Here is a 16,493-nt window from a genome sequence, read left to right as displayed (position 1 = left end):
CAGGGGCCCCCTGTCCCACCCCATCCAGACACCAGCACTCCTGGCTAGGAGGTTGCCCTGCTGATTGCCTGTCTGCTGGGTGTGGAGGTGGCAGGCCTATTAGAGGGGAGTCCAGCAGCCCTGGGCCCAGTCCAGACTTCTTGGACAGACTGGCTCCTTTTTTAACTGAATATAACTAAGTTATTTCAAAGATCATGTTTCAGAAAGGGCATTGAGTAGGAAAAATAAAGAAGACACGGATGTGAGCTTCTCTGACTGGTTTTAAGTAAATGTGTCACCAGCCCAACCTTTTTGCGTCTAAGACAGTACCCAGATTTGATTTGGCTCATCCTGCATTCAGTATCTGTCCCTGCCCTGGCGCCATGACCCCATCCTGTCCTGGTCACGCCCACCCTACCCCCTGACCCTATCTAGGCTGTGGGGTGAGGGAGAAGAGAGGGTCCTCGGTCGAAACATAGACTGTAGCCCGGAGGGGAGGGGAGGCAGGAGGAGGCAGAAATGGTGTTGGGAAGTCAATTCTTTAGGAGACTCGTTTCTAATGAGCAGGAGCTTGTGCGCCCCTCTCCACCCCACCAGGACAAGCTGGCCCAGGGCCTAAGGGTAATCTCTATGGGCCGACCTGGCTCCCATCGATGGCAGCTGGGCTTCCAGCTGGAGATGGTAAACACACCAGCCACAGGGCTTCACCTCCAGAGGCCTCAGTTTTCTCACCTGTGAAACGGGGGATGGCCGTGGCAGCTTCGTAGAGCTTTTCTAATGAACACTTCTACAAATCAAGGGGGAAAACCCACCCCCACTGCTAATAACCAAAGTGCAAATTAAAACCACGAAGAGAGAATCCGAGGTTTCACCTGTAAACTCGGGAAGGTAAGCAGTTGCTAACCCACTGAATTGGAGAGGATGTGGGGCAGTGGCCCTCTGTGTACTGCCCCCGTAAATTGATAGGGCCTCTTGGGATGGCAAAGTGTTCCCCTCTACCGGAGTTCAGGCTGTAGGAACACCTGAACTTCATTGTTGATTCAGCAACTGCGCTTCTGGAAATGTATCCTGAAGGTAGATTTGTACGTGAAGTGTCGAACGCACCAGGGTATTGCAGGACCGTGATTTGTAAAAGCAGAAAGTGGAAAACAGCCTACATGTCCCTCAATGTATTTCCACACAAAACCCATTAAAAAGAGCAAGAAAGCCCTGTGTTTGCTGATGTGGAACACCCTCCAAGATACGGTGTTAGGTTGGAAAAAAACACACCCAAAACCAAAAAAGACGCAGGATCGTGTGGTATGCCAACACCTGTGTCGAGTTTTAATGATATTATGCAGGCATTAAAAAAAATGAGAAATACCTTGGTGAACTCATAAGCTGAGACGTCCCTGACATGTTAAAGGCAAAAACAAGTCATAGGAAAAAATATGTAGAGTATGATCTCATTTATTTTTCAAAAATAAGATGTGTATGCCCTGGCCAGTGTGGCTCAGTTGGTTGGAGTGTCGTCCTGTGCATCGGAAAGTTGCAGGTTCAATTCCGGGTCAGGGCACATACCTAGGCTGTGGGTTCAATCTCTGGTCGGGGCACGTACAGAAGGCAACTAATCAATGTGTCTCTCTCACATCAATGTTTCTCTCTCTCTCTCTCTCTCTCTCTCTTCCTCCCTCTCTAAAATCAATTTTAAAATAAATAAGATGTGTATGCCTAGAATTATATAGAAAAATAACTAAAAGAGAATCCACCAGGATTAAGGATTGTTACCTGTGGGATCTTGAATAAATGGGGAAAATGTTGAAAAGGGAAATTTACATTTATTCTTTACATTTTTTATTAAAACAAAAACTCTTTTAAAAGACCCATATTGTTTTTGTATATTTTTAAAAGAAAATATCCAGCCACAATAGCCAGGCAGTGAAAGGCTTTTTTTTTTAATTTATTTTTTATCTTCACCCAATGATATTTTTTCCATTGCTTTTTAGAGAGTGGAGTGGGGTCAGGGGAGAGACACGTCGATATGAGAGACACACGCCAATTGGTTGCCTCCCACACGCTCCCCAACTGGGGCCAGGAATTGAGCCTGCAACTGAGGTATGTGCCCTTGGCCGGAATTGAACCGGGACCCTTCAGTCCTCGAGTCGACGTTCTAACCGCTGAGCAAACCGGCTAGGGCTTTAATTGATTTTTAGAGAAAGGAGCGGGGTAGAGAGAGAGGCTGAGACTGATGTGAGAAACAGTGTTGCCTCCTGTACTCGCCCTGACCTGGGATCAGCCCAAAACCTTTTTGGTGCACAGGACCATGTTTCAACCAACTGACCCCACCCCCACCTCCACCCTGGCCAGGGCAACAGTGCAAGGTTTTAAACCCAGTGTCTTAGGGGTGTTTCTACTACCCCACTCCCTCCCCACGAGGCATATGCCTTTGCCCACCCCACCTCCCTGTACACTCTCACCTCTCTCAGGTCCCTGACACATTGCTCCCTCCCCTGCCCCTGGGCCTTTGCACCTGCTGCGCCTTCATCCTTGAACTCTCTCCTGGCCAATCCTTCCTTGTCTCTCAGGCCTCGGGGGCTTGTGTCCATCCCAGAGCATTGCCAGTTCTCACTGTTTGTGGTTGTGTCCAGACCAGCATTTCCCATCAGACCTTCCACTCCCGGTGGGCAGGACCTGCCCCTGTGCTTTGAGTTCCTGATACCTGCACCTGTCCAGCCCACCCACCCCGTCAGTGATCCCACCAGACCTGCCCTCCCAGGTTGTGGCTGGTGACCTGCAGTGATTGAGTCGTGCTGTGGATGTTTGTGTCTGGAGGCGAATTTTCTACACTCCCCTCTGTCTTCTGTTTTGTTCCAGGAGCATGGTTTTCTAGAGTTCTGTCAGATTTTACAGCAAAGAGTATCTTTTAACTCAAAAAAACCCTTCATAATGAACGGAGTTCAAAGGCGACTCAGGCTCAGTGGGAGAGCATGGAGGGGGCTGCAGCTCTGGTCCTGCCCCACGGTGTCACCTGGTCCTACCTTTCCCTGCACACCCCCTCTCCCACCCCTTCTCACCCCACCCCCCAGCTGACACAGATTCAAGCACAGCTGCTTGAACCTCTCCCTGCCAGCCCTGGGCTCCTTAATTTCTCCCTGAGAGAAATTCTCAACAAAACAACAACACAAAGCAGACTGGCAGGTGACAGGAGCTGGGGGAAATGGGGAGTGACTGCCGATGGATATGAGCTTTCTTTTAAGGATGATGAAACTATTATAAAATTAGATTATGGTGATGGTTGCACAACTCTAAAAATACTAAAACCCATTGAATTATACCCTTTAAACAGGAGAATGTTATGATATGTAAATTATACCTCCATAAAGCTGCTAAAAAAACACCTCACACACCAAATATCCACTAAGAACCACAGGGCTGCGTGCTGTCTCATTACTCTTTACAGAGATCCTGCATGGATCCTTATTACTGTACCCATTCTACAGTTGAGGAAACAGGTTCAAAGAGGCATAACCAGCCCCTGGTAAAGTAGCTGGTGAATGGGGGACCTGGACACCAACACACTCGGCCCCATCACACCTTCCTGGGTCCTGACACCAGTCTTATGAAGCCCAGAATGCTCATGGGGATGAAGGGTGGGGGTCAGGACTGCTACCTGGTGGTGACATCTGGCCAAGGATCAAAGGTTACAGATAAATGAAGCATTAATACCCCATAGTAGGTTAATGGTGGACCCCGAGAGATATGTCCAGCCAGAACCTCAGACTTTGGCCTTTTTTGGAAATAGGGACATTGCAGCCCTGGCCGGTGTATCTCAGAGGTTAGAACGTGTGCCTGCACACCGAAGGGTCGTGGGTTCAATTACTGGTCAAGGGCACTTACCTGGGTTGTGGGTTCACTCCCCGCCCCCAGTCGCCCCCGGTCGGGGTGCGTGTAGAAGGCAGCCAGTCAATGTGGCTCCTCTACATCGATGTTTCACTCTTTCCCTGTCCCTTCCTCCCTTCTACTCTCTCTGAAAAGCAATGGAAAAAATATCCTTAGGTGAGGATTGACCAAAAAAACAAAAAGAAAGAAATAGGGACATTGCAGATGTAATTAAGGTAAGGATCTTGGGATAGGTCATCCTGGATTAGGGTGCGTCCTAAATCCAACGAGTGTGTCCTCTAAGAGACGAGAAGGGGAAACACAGAGGCCATGTGAAGACAGATAGACACTGGAGTGATATGGCAGGAGCTGCCCAAAATCGCCAGCAACAGCAGAGTTGGGAGAGACCTGGGACAGATCTTCCCTGGCGCCTTCAGAGGGAGTGTGGCCGTCTGGCCTCCAGACCTGTGGGAGACTCATTTTATGCTGTTTTAAGCCCCCCAGTCTATGGTCATTGTTACTGCAGCCCCCGGACACTTGTCTTGTGGGTAGAGGCAACTCCCAACCTCAGATCCACTCCACCAGCCCACCTCCTGCCCCCAGGCCCAAACCCCAGACATCTGGGGCCCTTGCTCATCCCAGGCTCCGGTGCAGAGTGTCCCTCCGAGTTGGCATTTCCTTGACCCCCGTCTGTGTCCGGCTGCCTTTGTGAGTCAGCCTGGCTGAGCCCGCTGGTGCACCATTTCTTTCATTACTTTGGGCTTTCATTTTTCTTTCTTTGAAGATTTTTTTCATAGGAGAAAAAACGGGGGTAAGGGAAGATGTGGCAGGAGGAGAGGGGCCAGCTGTCGCGATCTAGAATGTTTTCCAGCTTTTCTGGCAGCTGCACTGTGACCTGCCCCTCTTTGACGTTGAAACTGGGTCTGGCCAGATGAACTACACATTCCAGGGACCCCGGTGTGATTCAGGCTCCTTCCCCCATGTCCTGGCTCTGGTAGAAAATCCCATTAGAACAGTTGCAACAGGGGACTTTGCTTTCATTTTATACTGTTTGGCTCTGTTTGAATTCTTTTTTGACTTTAATAATTTTTTTTAAATCCTGCCAATCCCCTGCCTTACTCATGTGGATCAGCTTGGGCAACCGATGTGGATGTCATATACACTGCTGAGGGCGGTGGTCTGTAGGTCTTGTGACTAGTGCAGTGTCCGATTGTGTTCCTGAGAGGGCCCCTCTCAGTGTGTACCTCAGAGCCGGTCCTGCCCACAACCCTTCAGAGGCTCTTTCCTGGCCTTGGGATGAGTGAGGCCTCTATGAGCCAGCTCCTGCCCCGGCTCCTTTCTCTACTTGGGCCCTTGGGTGCACCGTGCCCCATCCAGCTCCTTGCACTTATCTTTACCACCCTCTTGCTAGTCCTTCAAAGCCTAGATCATAATCACCTCCTCCAGGAAGCCCTCCCTGACCAGGTGTGAGCCCCTGGGAATGCATTCTCAGCTCTCATTCTCTCTGCAGCGCTTATATAACTGATTACAGTTATAACCAGTGTGCTGTGGTTAGTTAATGCCTGTTTTGCCCTCTAAGTCCCCTGGTGCAAGTGTTGGGTCTTTCTTCCTCTCATGCCCTGATGCCTGCACAGGGCCTGACACAGTGGTAGAGCTCAAGGAAGGTTGCTGTGTGAGTGACTTAAAGTCAGTGCCTTGCCCTAGTCGGGTTGCTCAGTGGTTAGAGTGCCGGCCCGTGGACTGATGATTCCTGCCAAGGGCACATACCTCGGTTGAAGGCTTGACCCCCCGGCCCCACTCAGTGCAATCAATGTGTCTCTCTTACATGGATGTGTCCCTCTCTCTCTCTCTCTCTCTCTCTCTCTCTCTCTCTCTCCCTCTCCCTCTCTCCCTCTCCCATTCCCCTCCCCCTCTCCCTTCCACTCTCTGAAAAGCAATGGAAAAAATATTCTCGGGTGAGGATTTAAAAAAAAAAGCCAGTGCCTTTCCCGTCTCTGGTCTCAGTGTCCCCTCCTGCCACCTGCCACCTGGAGTGCAGTGGACTGACCCTACACAGACATTGGGGGTTCAGCCTTCTTGTGGCACTAGAAGAGCTCAAGGGTGGACGCTTGACCTTTCTGACTACCAGCTGTTGGCAGAAGGAGAGACGGGAGGTTTGCACCATTGGCCCCGGAGCGTGTGAGATCCCTGGCCGCCGTGCTCAGATAATGGAAGGGTGGGAAAGGCTGCTGTGAGTTGAGCACACACCTAAGAACCTCCGCCTCTCTGTCTGATGGGTCTTCCCAGCCAGCTCGCCTGCTGCCCATAACAATATAGCAACACAATGTGAATGACAAACAGTGGGGATGTCCCTCAGTAATTCCCATGTGCCAGTGCCGGTTGTGAGCGCTCAGGGTGGCAGGATGCCCAGGAGATGCACATTTCCTGTGGGGTGCACAAGCTGGGCCCTGAGACAGAGCCCCAAAGGTGTACAGAAATGTCTCACTAGCAAACTGGTTTATTTGTCATCCCTGACCTGGTCGGAGCGCCCAGGCCTACCTGGGAGGGACATTGGGACCAGGTGGGCCCTGGGAAGGCTGCTCTTTACCCGTGCCTGTGTCACCATCTCTTCTGTCCCTGGGAAAGGCCTTCCGTGCAGGATTTTATTTTTGAAGATGTGACTCAGTCAGATACAGAATTGAATTAACCTGACAGCTCATCTTCACCCCCAGGTGTTGTTCCAGCTTTGCCGACCCGCACTTGCCTAAGCTGGGCTTCCCTTCTTTACACACCTCTCCCTGCTCTGGCCCCCCACCCCCAGGAGCAGATCTCAGGAACCAATGAGGCACAGTCATTAGGGCTTTAACAACATACCCACGTGGGCATTTTGTATTCTTTTTCTCAAAGAAGGCCCAAGCCACATAAACTTCAGTGCCGAGAGCCCCAGCTCCTCCCGTGCCCCAGCTTTAGCCTGATCAGGGCCGTGGTGCAGGACCATGCAGGCCTTTTTGGGGCACAGGTCTGTGTGTGAGAGTCCCCTGGACTGCTAGTTCAGGCAGACGTCTGACCTTATGGAGTCAGCAGGGTGGGAGGGCCTGAGAATCTGCATTCTGTATGCCCCCAATGATGCAGATGATGCAGATTCAGGGACCTAACTGTGAGCAGCACAGGTGAGCCCTTGACCATCTCTGGCAGGTGCATCCCAGTCTGGTTGGGTCAGGCACAGTGAGTGAGTGGTCCCTTTGGATGGTGTCTGCACTGTTCACAGGGTTTTTATGGTAATCATACTGGCCCAGGGTTCCCCATGAGCTTATACAGAAATAAGTAGCAGTCTGCCCAGGAAGCCACCTAGCTCACAGCTTGTCAGCTGATTCTGATTGACTGGTCAGGGCGGCTGAAACACAGAGGGTTCCCAGGCTGTGGCCAGAGCCTGGGAAAGAATGCAGAGGTTGATTAGTGATGTCTGCTCAGGAAGGGCCATGGGAGCTGCCCCTGGCCTGAATATTAACCTCATTTCCAAGGCACCCTTGTCTATTTGATTCCTGAGATGAAGCAGCCTCAGGGCTGTGCCAAGAAGGGATGTTTCATTTGCAAATGGGAGGGCAGGGCCTCAGGGCTCCAGGGCCCTCTGCGTGCTCTGAACACAGCAGCTCCTTCTAACACCTGCTCCTTGCCAGTGCTGCTCCAGAGCCTTGGGTGGGCCGGACCCTGTGCCAGCAGGCCCAGGGAGGGCTGGGGGACTGTCTACATTGGGTCTGTTGTTACAGGCCTGTGCCAGGAGCTCCATTGGTCCTTCCAGGGGTCTACTCCCTCTCAGCTCTGTGGTGGGAGCAGGGGGGACACCTGGGGAAAATCCTGCCTGAGTCACATGAGGGCAGCAGGGAAGGGCCCTGGGGGGGGAGGGGGCGAGCACTCCCATCCTAGGGAGGAAGCAGGGCTGACTCAGGCACCTGCAGCCCCCTTCCCCACACATGTGCAGGGATGCCACCCAAGGTTGAAAGAATACAGCTTCCAAATCCTCCAGCATTTACTGCGTGCTGGGAGCATGGCCTGTGCCATTTTAGTTAATCCTTGAGATGGCTCCATTTTACAGACAGGAAAACTGGGGCCTATGGGGCCTGGTGACCAGCCCAGGTCTTTCCACAGGTAAAGGGCTGGGCCTGTCAGGAGGGTCCCCACCTTTCCCAGCACCCTCTGAATCATGATAGGCAAAACCCTGGACTTGGAGGCAGTGACCTGTCTATGCCCCAGCAGGTTCACAGGGACTCTAAGGGTGTCCTCCCTCCAGTGTGTGGTCTGGGATCCACTTAGGGGACACTCCAGGCAGAATGTGAGAAAGGAGTGGGAGTTCACACTCTCCTATGCCATCAGCTAGTACTTCTGAGACCTTGCCAAGCTTACGAATCCCCCTTCAAAAGACAGGTTCTGGCCCGGCCAGTGTAGCTCAGTGGTTGGGCATCAACCCCACGGTTGCTGGCTCAATCCCCAGTAGGGGGCGTGCAGGAAGCGGCCGATCAATGACCCTCTCATCATTGATGTTTCTCTCTCTCTCTCCCTCTCCCTTCCCCTCTCTGAAATGAATAAAAATATAAAATAAAATAAAATAAAATAAAAAAGACAGGTTCTGATTCTACAGATCAGGCAGGGTCTAAGAGCTTGCATTTCTGACCACCTCCCAGCTGGTGCTGCAGGCCCTGGCTCCCCAGGAGGAGCAAGGCTGCGGCTGCTTGCAGCTGAACACACTCAAGTGTGTAAGGTCATCCTTGAGGCCACTGGCTCCCTTCCAGCACCTCCCCCTCCCCTGCCCCGACCCCTACTTCTCACAGCCCAGCCTGGAAAGGGTCTGCCTGCTTATGGACGATTCACCAGTGCTTGGACTCTTGGAGAGGAAGTCACAGGGCTTGTGAAAGGTACAGCCCCTTGTTCAGAAGGAGGATTGGCTCCAAGCTGAGTGGGACCAGCAGCCTGTTTACCAAGATACGTTTCCTCAGGCAGCAAGGGGACAGAGCTGGCTGGGGGGTGGGCAGGGAGGCCCTGGAGGCAGGAGGAGGCTGCACTGGCAGGCTGTCCCTGGCTTCCTTGCTGAAGGACCCTGGGAGGTGAGGTTTTGGTCCCCTGAGGAGATGGGGGCTTCAGGACAGGTCATAGCACCGCACAGCAGACATGCAGAGCAGGGGGATCAGGTTCGAAAGCTGGCTTCCAGCTTCTCTGGCCTCAGTTTCCTCATCTGTAAAATAGGAACAACACTAATTCTATTTGTGGGCTGAGCCCTCTGTTAGCTGATACTTGGCTGCAGGGCCTGGGGATCCCAAATCCAAAAGAGATGGCTCTAGTCCTCCAGGGACTGACCAGTGGGCCTGGCCTCCAGGGCTGGGCTATGCTCTGGGCACTGGTTCAGAGGGGCAGGAGGCCTGCTGCACACCCAACCCTGGTTGTGGGTCCCTCCCTCCAGGAGGCAGGGTTGCCTTGGCAACCGCAGCTGAGGAGGAACAACTTGCTCTAGGCTGGGCTGCCTCCTGTTCAGCACAGTGGTCCCGAAGCTGGCGTTGCTTTGGAGCCAGGGCGAGAGGTTTTCTTCCTTTGCCTTAGAATTTAGTTTAGTGGGAGCACCCCTGAGCCACCAGGTCAGTGGGACTGGATTGAACCAAAGGCCAGAGTGTAACTGCAGGATTAGCAATGGCCGGTGAGGAAGAGATGCTGCAAGTAAAAGGAATCTGTGGAAAGAAACCGCAGATACTGTGTTCACATGCTCAGGCTGCTGGAAGCACCCCAGACTGGACGTTGAAGCAGCAGGGGGTCTCTCTCCTGGTTCTGGAGGCTGCAGGTCGGAGATCCAGGTGCTTGCTGCCTGCTTCTGTCTGAGGCCTCTCTCCTTGACTAGCAGATGGTGGCTTTCTCCCCTGTCCTTCCCTCTGTGTGTGTCTGTGTCCCAGTCCCTCTTCTTGTAAGTGGATTAGGGCTCACCCCAAAGACCACATTTTAGTTTCATATCCTCTATAAAGACCCTACTTCCAAACCAGGTCACATTTACAGGTACCAGGGGTTAGGACTTCAACATGTCTAGTTTGGACACAATTCAACCCATGACATACACATATATCCTTTGTAAAGTTTAAAGATCTTCCAGGGGTGAGAAAGGGAAAAAAATAACACATTTTTAAGATAGGAAGAAAAGTCCCCCCACCTCTTGGTGGCTGTCAGCGCCTACTTCACCACGCGGGGGCCCAGAGCCCCTGGGTCTGAGACCTCGACTCCACTTACCCTTGTGCAATGCTGGGTGGTCCCCTCATTTCCGTGGGCCTTGGTTTCCTCACCTGTGAAATGTCACATGGAGATCTGATCATCAGTGCTCCTGTCCTGTGTCACGAGCCTCACCCTCTCGGCTGGGTCACCCCTGTCCCTCAGCATGCTCTGGCCCACATCTCTCCTAGGGCAAAGCCTCAAAGGCACAGCCACCCATTTCCTGCCATTTCTCCTCCATGGCTGAGAAGATGTGGACAGAGAGACAGACAGACGTGGTAGGGGTCAGATGGGGGGATCCTGATTCAGGGAACCTAGCCAGCTGATTGGCGGGAGGGACCAGCACTGCTGTTTCTATTCAACAGTGGTATATCCTTCCTTAAAACTCGGAAATCTGTACTGTACCCGACCTGCCCAATGCACCCTGGACTCCGCCACCACTTTCTGGGGGCTCCAGGCAAGTCACTCAACCTCTCACGCCCCAAGTTTTCTCACCTGCAGGAGAGGGACTCACTGACCTCCTGGAGTCGGCGTGACTCCAGGAGCGTGTGCGAGGGGCCTGAGCACATGGAGGGTGGGTCATCAGACCTGGTGGCCGTCCGTGGGCAGGAGGTCAGACAAGACAGCGTGGGAGCCCGGCATGGGGCCAAGGGGCACCCAGAAGCGTTGGCTCTGTTGTTCCTGCCCAGGCTGGGGCTGACCAGCTGGCTCTTAGCCCGGCAATGGGGAGCCGAGTGGGTGTGACTTTCTGTAAAGCGAGCGCTCTGCTCATTTACTTACATAACAGGCCTGATCGCATTTCCGTGTATTGATCGTTTATTGAGACACATTAGGCTCTGGCTGGAAGGCAGCTCCTCAGCACATATTTAATGACGCAGAGACGGTGAGCGGCACAGCGCTGCTGCGAAAGGAAGCATTTTCCGCTAACGTGAAATTATAATTCCCGCACTTGTGTTTCCCTAAATCCTGCTCTGAGATACTAGCTTTTCTTCAAGGAAACCACGGTTTTCTATTTTGCCCTAAAGATGCCTGTCGTCCCGCAGGCCCTGTGTGGGGTGGGGGGGACATAAACAGATCTGGCACCGCCCTCTTGCAAGCGGGAGGCCACCTTGCACACTGACAGAATGGAAAAGTATTCTGTGTCAGGCAGGCACCGGCCCTGCCTCCTCCTCCAGCGACCCCAGCCGGGCAGCAGCACGCCTGGCACCCCCAAACCGGGCTGAATGGTAGCCCCCAACAGACAGGTCCACCAGGAGCCTGCGAATGCAGCCTTCCTTGGAAAAAGGGTCTTCACAGACGGAATCGAGTGATAGATCTGGAGATGCAACCATCCTGGGTGAGGGACGCCCTAAATCCGATGGCTGGTGTCCCTGTAAGAGACGGAAGAGGAGCCACAGGCACACAGGGGAGAGTGCGTGTGAAGATGGCTTAGAGTGATGCAGCCACAAGCCCGGGGACGCCTGGAGCCCCCAGGAGCTGGAGGAGGCAGGAGGGACCCTCTGGCATTGTCTCTGGCGGGAGCACGGCCCTCCCCACGCCTGGAATTCCAACTTGGTGGAGGATTGGGTCTCAGTCCTGGGCCCCACAGGAGGCTGGTCCCGCCTCCCTCCCCCACACGGATGTATGTGCTTTGTCTCCGGTAGGTGCTTTGCCAACCAGTTGCCTCGCCCCTGGTAATAACGAGGGAACCAGCTCGGCAGCAGAAATCCTAACCCACCAGCCCTGGCCAGCCATCGGCGTCCAGATCAGAGTGTAGAAGTCTCAGAGTCAGTTTAACTCAGAACAGAGGATAAGAGGACACCCAAAGATGGAGACAGCTGGGCCCAAGCCACCACCCCTCAGCTCAGAGACCTGTGTGGCACTTGGGGCCAAGTGGGGGAAGGAAAAGGAGGAAGGATGGGGTGGCAGAAGGAAGGAAAAGAGGAGAGGAGCCTGGGGGGGGGGCGGAAAAGGGAAGGAAGGGAGAGGAAAGAAAGAAGTTGGGGGGGAGCAAACGCACGTCCACACAGCCGCGCACAGCCGTGTTCCCAGCAGCACAAGCACCAAAATGTGGGAGCATCCAAGTGCCCACCGGTGAATGGCTGGATAAAGTACGTGGGGCACCTCCATACAGTGCACTAACCATGCTGTGGAATATTATTCAGCCCTGAAAAGCAATGACGTGCTACGTGACACTCAGTGAGGGAAACCAGACACAAAGGCTACATGTTGTCTAATTCCATTACGATATGCCCAGAACAGGAAATCCTTAGAGACAGAAAGTAGATTGATGGCTGCCAGGGTTGGGGGGGGGCGGGGGGAGAGGGAGGGGAGTGACTGCTCACTGGTGGAAATGTTCTAGAATTAGACAGTAGTGATGGTCACACATTTCTGTGAATGTGCAGCCATGGAATTGTAAGCGGGTAAATTGTGTATTATGTGAGTAAGCCTCAATAAAGCTGTTGTAAAAAAAAAACAGGTAGGAGGTGGCAGTAACGAGGTGCAGAGGACACCTCCACTGGGACCTGTTCTGGGTCCCTTCTGAGGAGTCACAGGGTTCACCTCAGAGGCTGCTGGGAAGGATGACAGTGTAAGCTCTGGAGGGCAGAGGCTGGTGTTGTCTCTCTCCACAGGCTGTGGGGACAGTCATGCGTGTGGAGCCTGGTCGCTGGCCTTGTGCAGGAGGGGAAGGAGAGGCCCTGGGCAGCCCCCCAGGTTGTCTGGCAGACCAGGACTCCCTTGTCCCACCTTCCTTGGGGCCTCATCGAGGCATCATCAGCCCTGAGGCCTGAGTTCTCGCCGGCCTTCTCGGACTTTGGGGGGCTGTCAAGGAGGAGGGACTGGGTGAGGCGGGACCTCATAACATCTGACATCTGCTTGGTGCCTTTTCCTCTAAATGTACCCAAAGCACATCTCCAGTTCTGAAAGATGGCCATTCACGTGGCCTAAGCAACATACGTGTGTCTCAGCCCCGCTTCCAGCTGCAGCCCTACCTGGGCCCTCGGGAGATGTGCAAAACCGGCTGCTGCTTCGCTGGCACAGGGAGCCTCCCGGGTGGGCCCAGCTGTATTTGTGCCTGTAGCTCCCTAGGGCCTCCAGAGGCACTTGGGCAGGATCCTTCCTGCCTCTTCCAGCTCTTGGCGGCTCCAGGCATTCCTTGGCTTGTGGCCACCTCACTCCAGTTTCTGTCTCTGTCTTCACATGGCCTTCTCCCCTGTGTGTCTCTGTGTCTCCCCTCTTCTTATAGGGACACCTGTCGTTGGATTTAGGGCCTATCCTCATTCAGTATCATCTTATCTGAACTAACTGCATATGTACTGTTTCCAGATAAGGCCACGTTCACAGGCTCTAGTGAATTTGTGGGGAGACGCTGTTCCCCAGTACACGGTCCTTCCTGAAGCAGACGGCCGGGGAGGACAACACCCCGAGTCACACCTTGTGTCCTAGACGCCTGGCCCTTTCTGAGCTGGAGGAAGAGAACTTGGGTCATTGACTAGGCCAAACCCCTAATGGAATATGGAAACGCAGACCTCCATGCCTCGGTTTCCTCAGTTGTCAGAGGGGAGTGATACCATCTGTGCCTGTGTTAGGGTGGCCATGGATGCAAAGATGAGCGCTTTGAGAAACAATGTCAGGCGTCCTGTTGCAGTGTGTGGGAGACCTCTGGCCCCAGGCAGGGTGTCTGCTGGAATACGGGTTGAGGACCAGTGACAGGGCCCAGCACAAGCCCCCCCACATCCCATGGCCCCTGTGCTGCACCCATCTTCTCTAAGCTTTTTTTTTTTTTTTTTTTAAATATATCTTTATTGATTTCAGAGAGAGAGAGAGAGGGAGAGAGAGAGAAACATCAGTGATGAGAGTCATTGATCGGCTGCAGCCTGCAACCCGGGCATGTGCCCTGACCGGGAATTGAATCCTGATCTCCTGGACCCTAGGTCAATACTCAACCGCTGAGCCACGCCCGGCCGGGCTCTATGCTTCTTTGTCTGCTCCGCCTCTTTCCGTGGCTCTGGCACCACAGCAAGCACACAGTAGGTGCTCAACAAGTGCTGAATACAGGCATGAATGGGTGGGAAGGCAGATCTCCTTTGAAAAGTCCCAGGCCCATTTTAGTCCCTTGGTCACCAGCACTGCTGACAGCTGGGTGGCCAGGGGCTTCGTCCTAAGGGGACCCAAGATAGAGCATTGCAGGCCATGTCAAGCGGACCTGCCCTCTCGGAGCTGACCCTGGTTGGGGCAGCACACGTGAAAATCCAGTTCTGAGCTGGGGGGGGGGTGCCTAGGCTGGAGACCCACCAGGAGATCACATGCCCACTCCTCTGCAGAGGAGAGAGGACAGTGCTGGGGACAGGCGTGCGCTCAATCGGGAGTATAGGGCAGGCTGAGTTAGTTCACTATGGCGTGTGGCCCGAGGGCAGAGGGGCTGATGCAGCAGAACAGTAAATAGGCAGTGAGGGGACACAAAACTTAGTGTCTCCCCCTTTTGTGCAGCGGTTCTCAGACTGACATCCCCGGACCACCAGCAGCATCACCTGGGAGTCTGAGGAATGCCAATTCCAGGTCCGTCCCCGACCTGCTGATCAGACACGGGGGGGGGGGGGGGGGGGGCAGCCAGGCTGGCTAGGTTTATTCGCACCTCGAAAGACCCTATTTCCAAACTAAGGTCACATTCCCAGTTTCCAGAAAGGCAAAGCTTGCGAGGACACCAGTTCAGTACAGGTGCTAAGGGTGGGCCTTGGCGGACATGGGCAGGTCACCCCAGGCCCTGCCTGTGCGTATGTGACCTTATCTGTTGCCCCTGAGGTTGCATATCCATCCCCTGAGCTGCCTACAACGGCTGGCCTCCCGTGTTGGTCATCCCACCCTCTGGTCAACAGCAGCAGAGAGGGTTGGTTTTCATGACCACTGCTCTGGGGTCCCAGCTGGCTGTGGGAGTGGGGGGAGGGGTGCAGGCCTGATTAACATTGGGGGCGGAAGGAAGAGTGTGATTGAGATGCAGCCTGTGGAGTGGCCAGCAAGTGAAGAAGCCCCCAGAGCTAAGTGGCCTCCCACCCCACCCCCACCCCAAAGGTGTCAGCCAGAGGGGTCTCACCCCTGTAGCCCTCATCCATCCAGGAGCTTGGCTGCTGGCAGAGTCCTGAAAATCTCATTTAAAATTAACCTTTGCGCCCAGCCAGGTGTGGCTCAGCGGTTGAGTGTTGACCTAGGATCCAGGAGATCACAGTTCGATTCCCAGTCAGGGCACATGCAGGAGGCAGCTGATCAGTGACTCTCATCATTGATGCTTCTCTCTCTTTCCCTCTCCCCTCCTCTCTCTGAAATCAATAAAAATATATTTTTTAAAAAAGTTAACCTTCGCAATGCACTCACTAGGTATTCTTTATTAAAAGCACTTGTTTTATTTTAGGGTTGGCACAGCATATCCTTTTTATACATGTGTGAACGTATGTATGTAAATACACGTATGAGGTTGGTGAGTTAACGCTTGTGGTGTATTTACTAAGCGAAGCTGTGGAAACCAATAGTGGCCCCCTTACGGGTGTTTCCCATTCTCTCACGTGTGCTGCGTGCGTGCTGGGGAGCTCTGAGCAGGTGGGGAGCAACATGCCCTCCTGTCTAGGAGTGCACGGTCTCGGTGGCATTCATGACAGGCACCCATCAAGGCGGGTCAGTGAGCACTGTGATGACAGGGCCACAGGACCCAAGGGGTGGAAGGACTCAGCAGACCCCACCATGCTGGCGGTCTCTCTAGCCTGGTTGATGCCCAGTGATGTTCGCTGAATGAATTAATGAGAAATCTGGGAATCTGAGGGCACAAATCCCTGGGCGACCAGCACCCTGTCCTGGCCCAACCCGCTGTGGGGACCGGGCTGCCCAGCCCTCTCTGCCTCCTGCGCCTTCACTGTCCTCCCTGTCTCTCCCCACCCAGGACCTCCCACTCCCGGGCCAAGGCTGAGGCAGCTCTCACTGCGGCTCAGAAAGCCCAGGAGGAAGCACGGATTGCCAGGATCACTGCCAAAGAGTTCTCACCTTCCTTCCAGCACAGGGAAAACGGTGAGTTGGGTGCAATGGGGGGCGGGGCAGCTGGGTGTCCTCCAAGGCCACATTCCAGCAGGTTCTGCCCGCTGCCATCTCCCCTTGTGTTCACTCTCCTTCATGATGATGCGTGTCCCTGCAAGGGGCCTTGGCACATGCCTCCCTCAGACACACGTTGTCGGAGCGTGTGTGGTTTCAGCATCTCTCCCTGCCTCCAGGGCTGTGTCCCTGCGTGCACGCGTTTCCATGCATCACTCTCCTGCTTTCTGTGATGGTGAACGTCTGTGCTCTGCTTGTGCATGTGGCCTCTCTCCCTGCCCTTCTCCCAGTGTTATTCTGCAGCTTCGTGATGAACCAATTATTCTGTAACTGCTCTGTCCAGCAAGGTGGCTACTGGCTATGTGGGAACTGCAGCTAGTGTG

The 16,493-nt window shown here is 53.9% G+C and overlaps 1 protein-coding gene across 1 annotated transcript in view; it reads left to right on the top strand.

Moving 5' to 3' along the window:
- JPH3 (junctophilin 3) overlaps nucleotides 1–16,493 on the top strand; it is a 78,962-nt gene that overhangs the window by 56,601 nt on the left and 5,868 nt on the right. The window contains exon 3 of the mRNA XM_016197293.2: nucleotides 15,965–16,089. Within this exon, the coding sequence (XP_016052779.1) occupies nucleotides 15,965–16,089 (125 nt within the window). The remainder of the gene's footprint in view (nucleotides 1–15,964; nucleotides 16,090–16,493) is intronic.

This window comes from Miniopterus natalensis, chromosome 18 (assembly GCF_054644295.1).
Source record: "Miniopterus natalensis isolate mMinNat1 chromosome 18, mMinNat1.hap1, whole genome shotgun sequence".
NCBI classification, from domain to species: domain Eukaryota; kingdom Metazoa; phylum Chordata; class Mammalia; order Chiroptera; family Miniopteridae; genus Miniopterus; species Miniopterus natalensis.
Note: the sequence above shows the minus strand (reverse complement) of the source record. Positions and strands in the feature narration are given on the sequence as shown.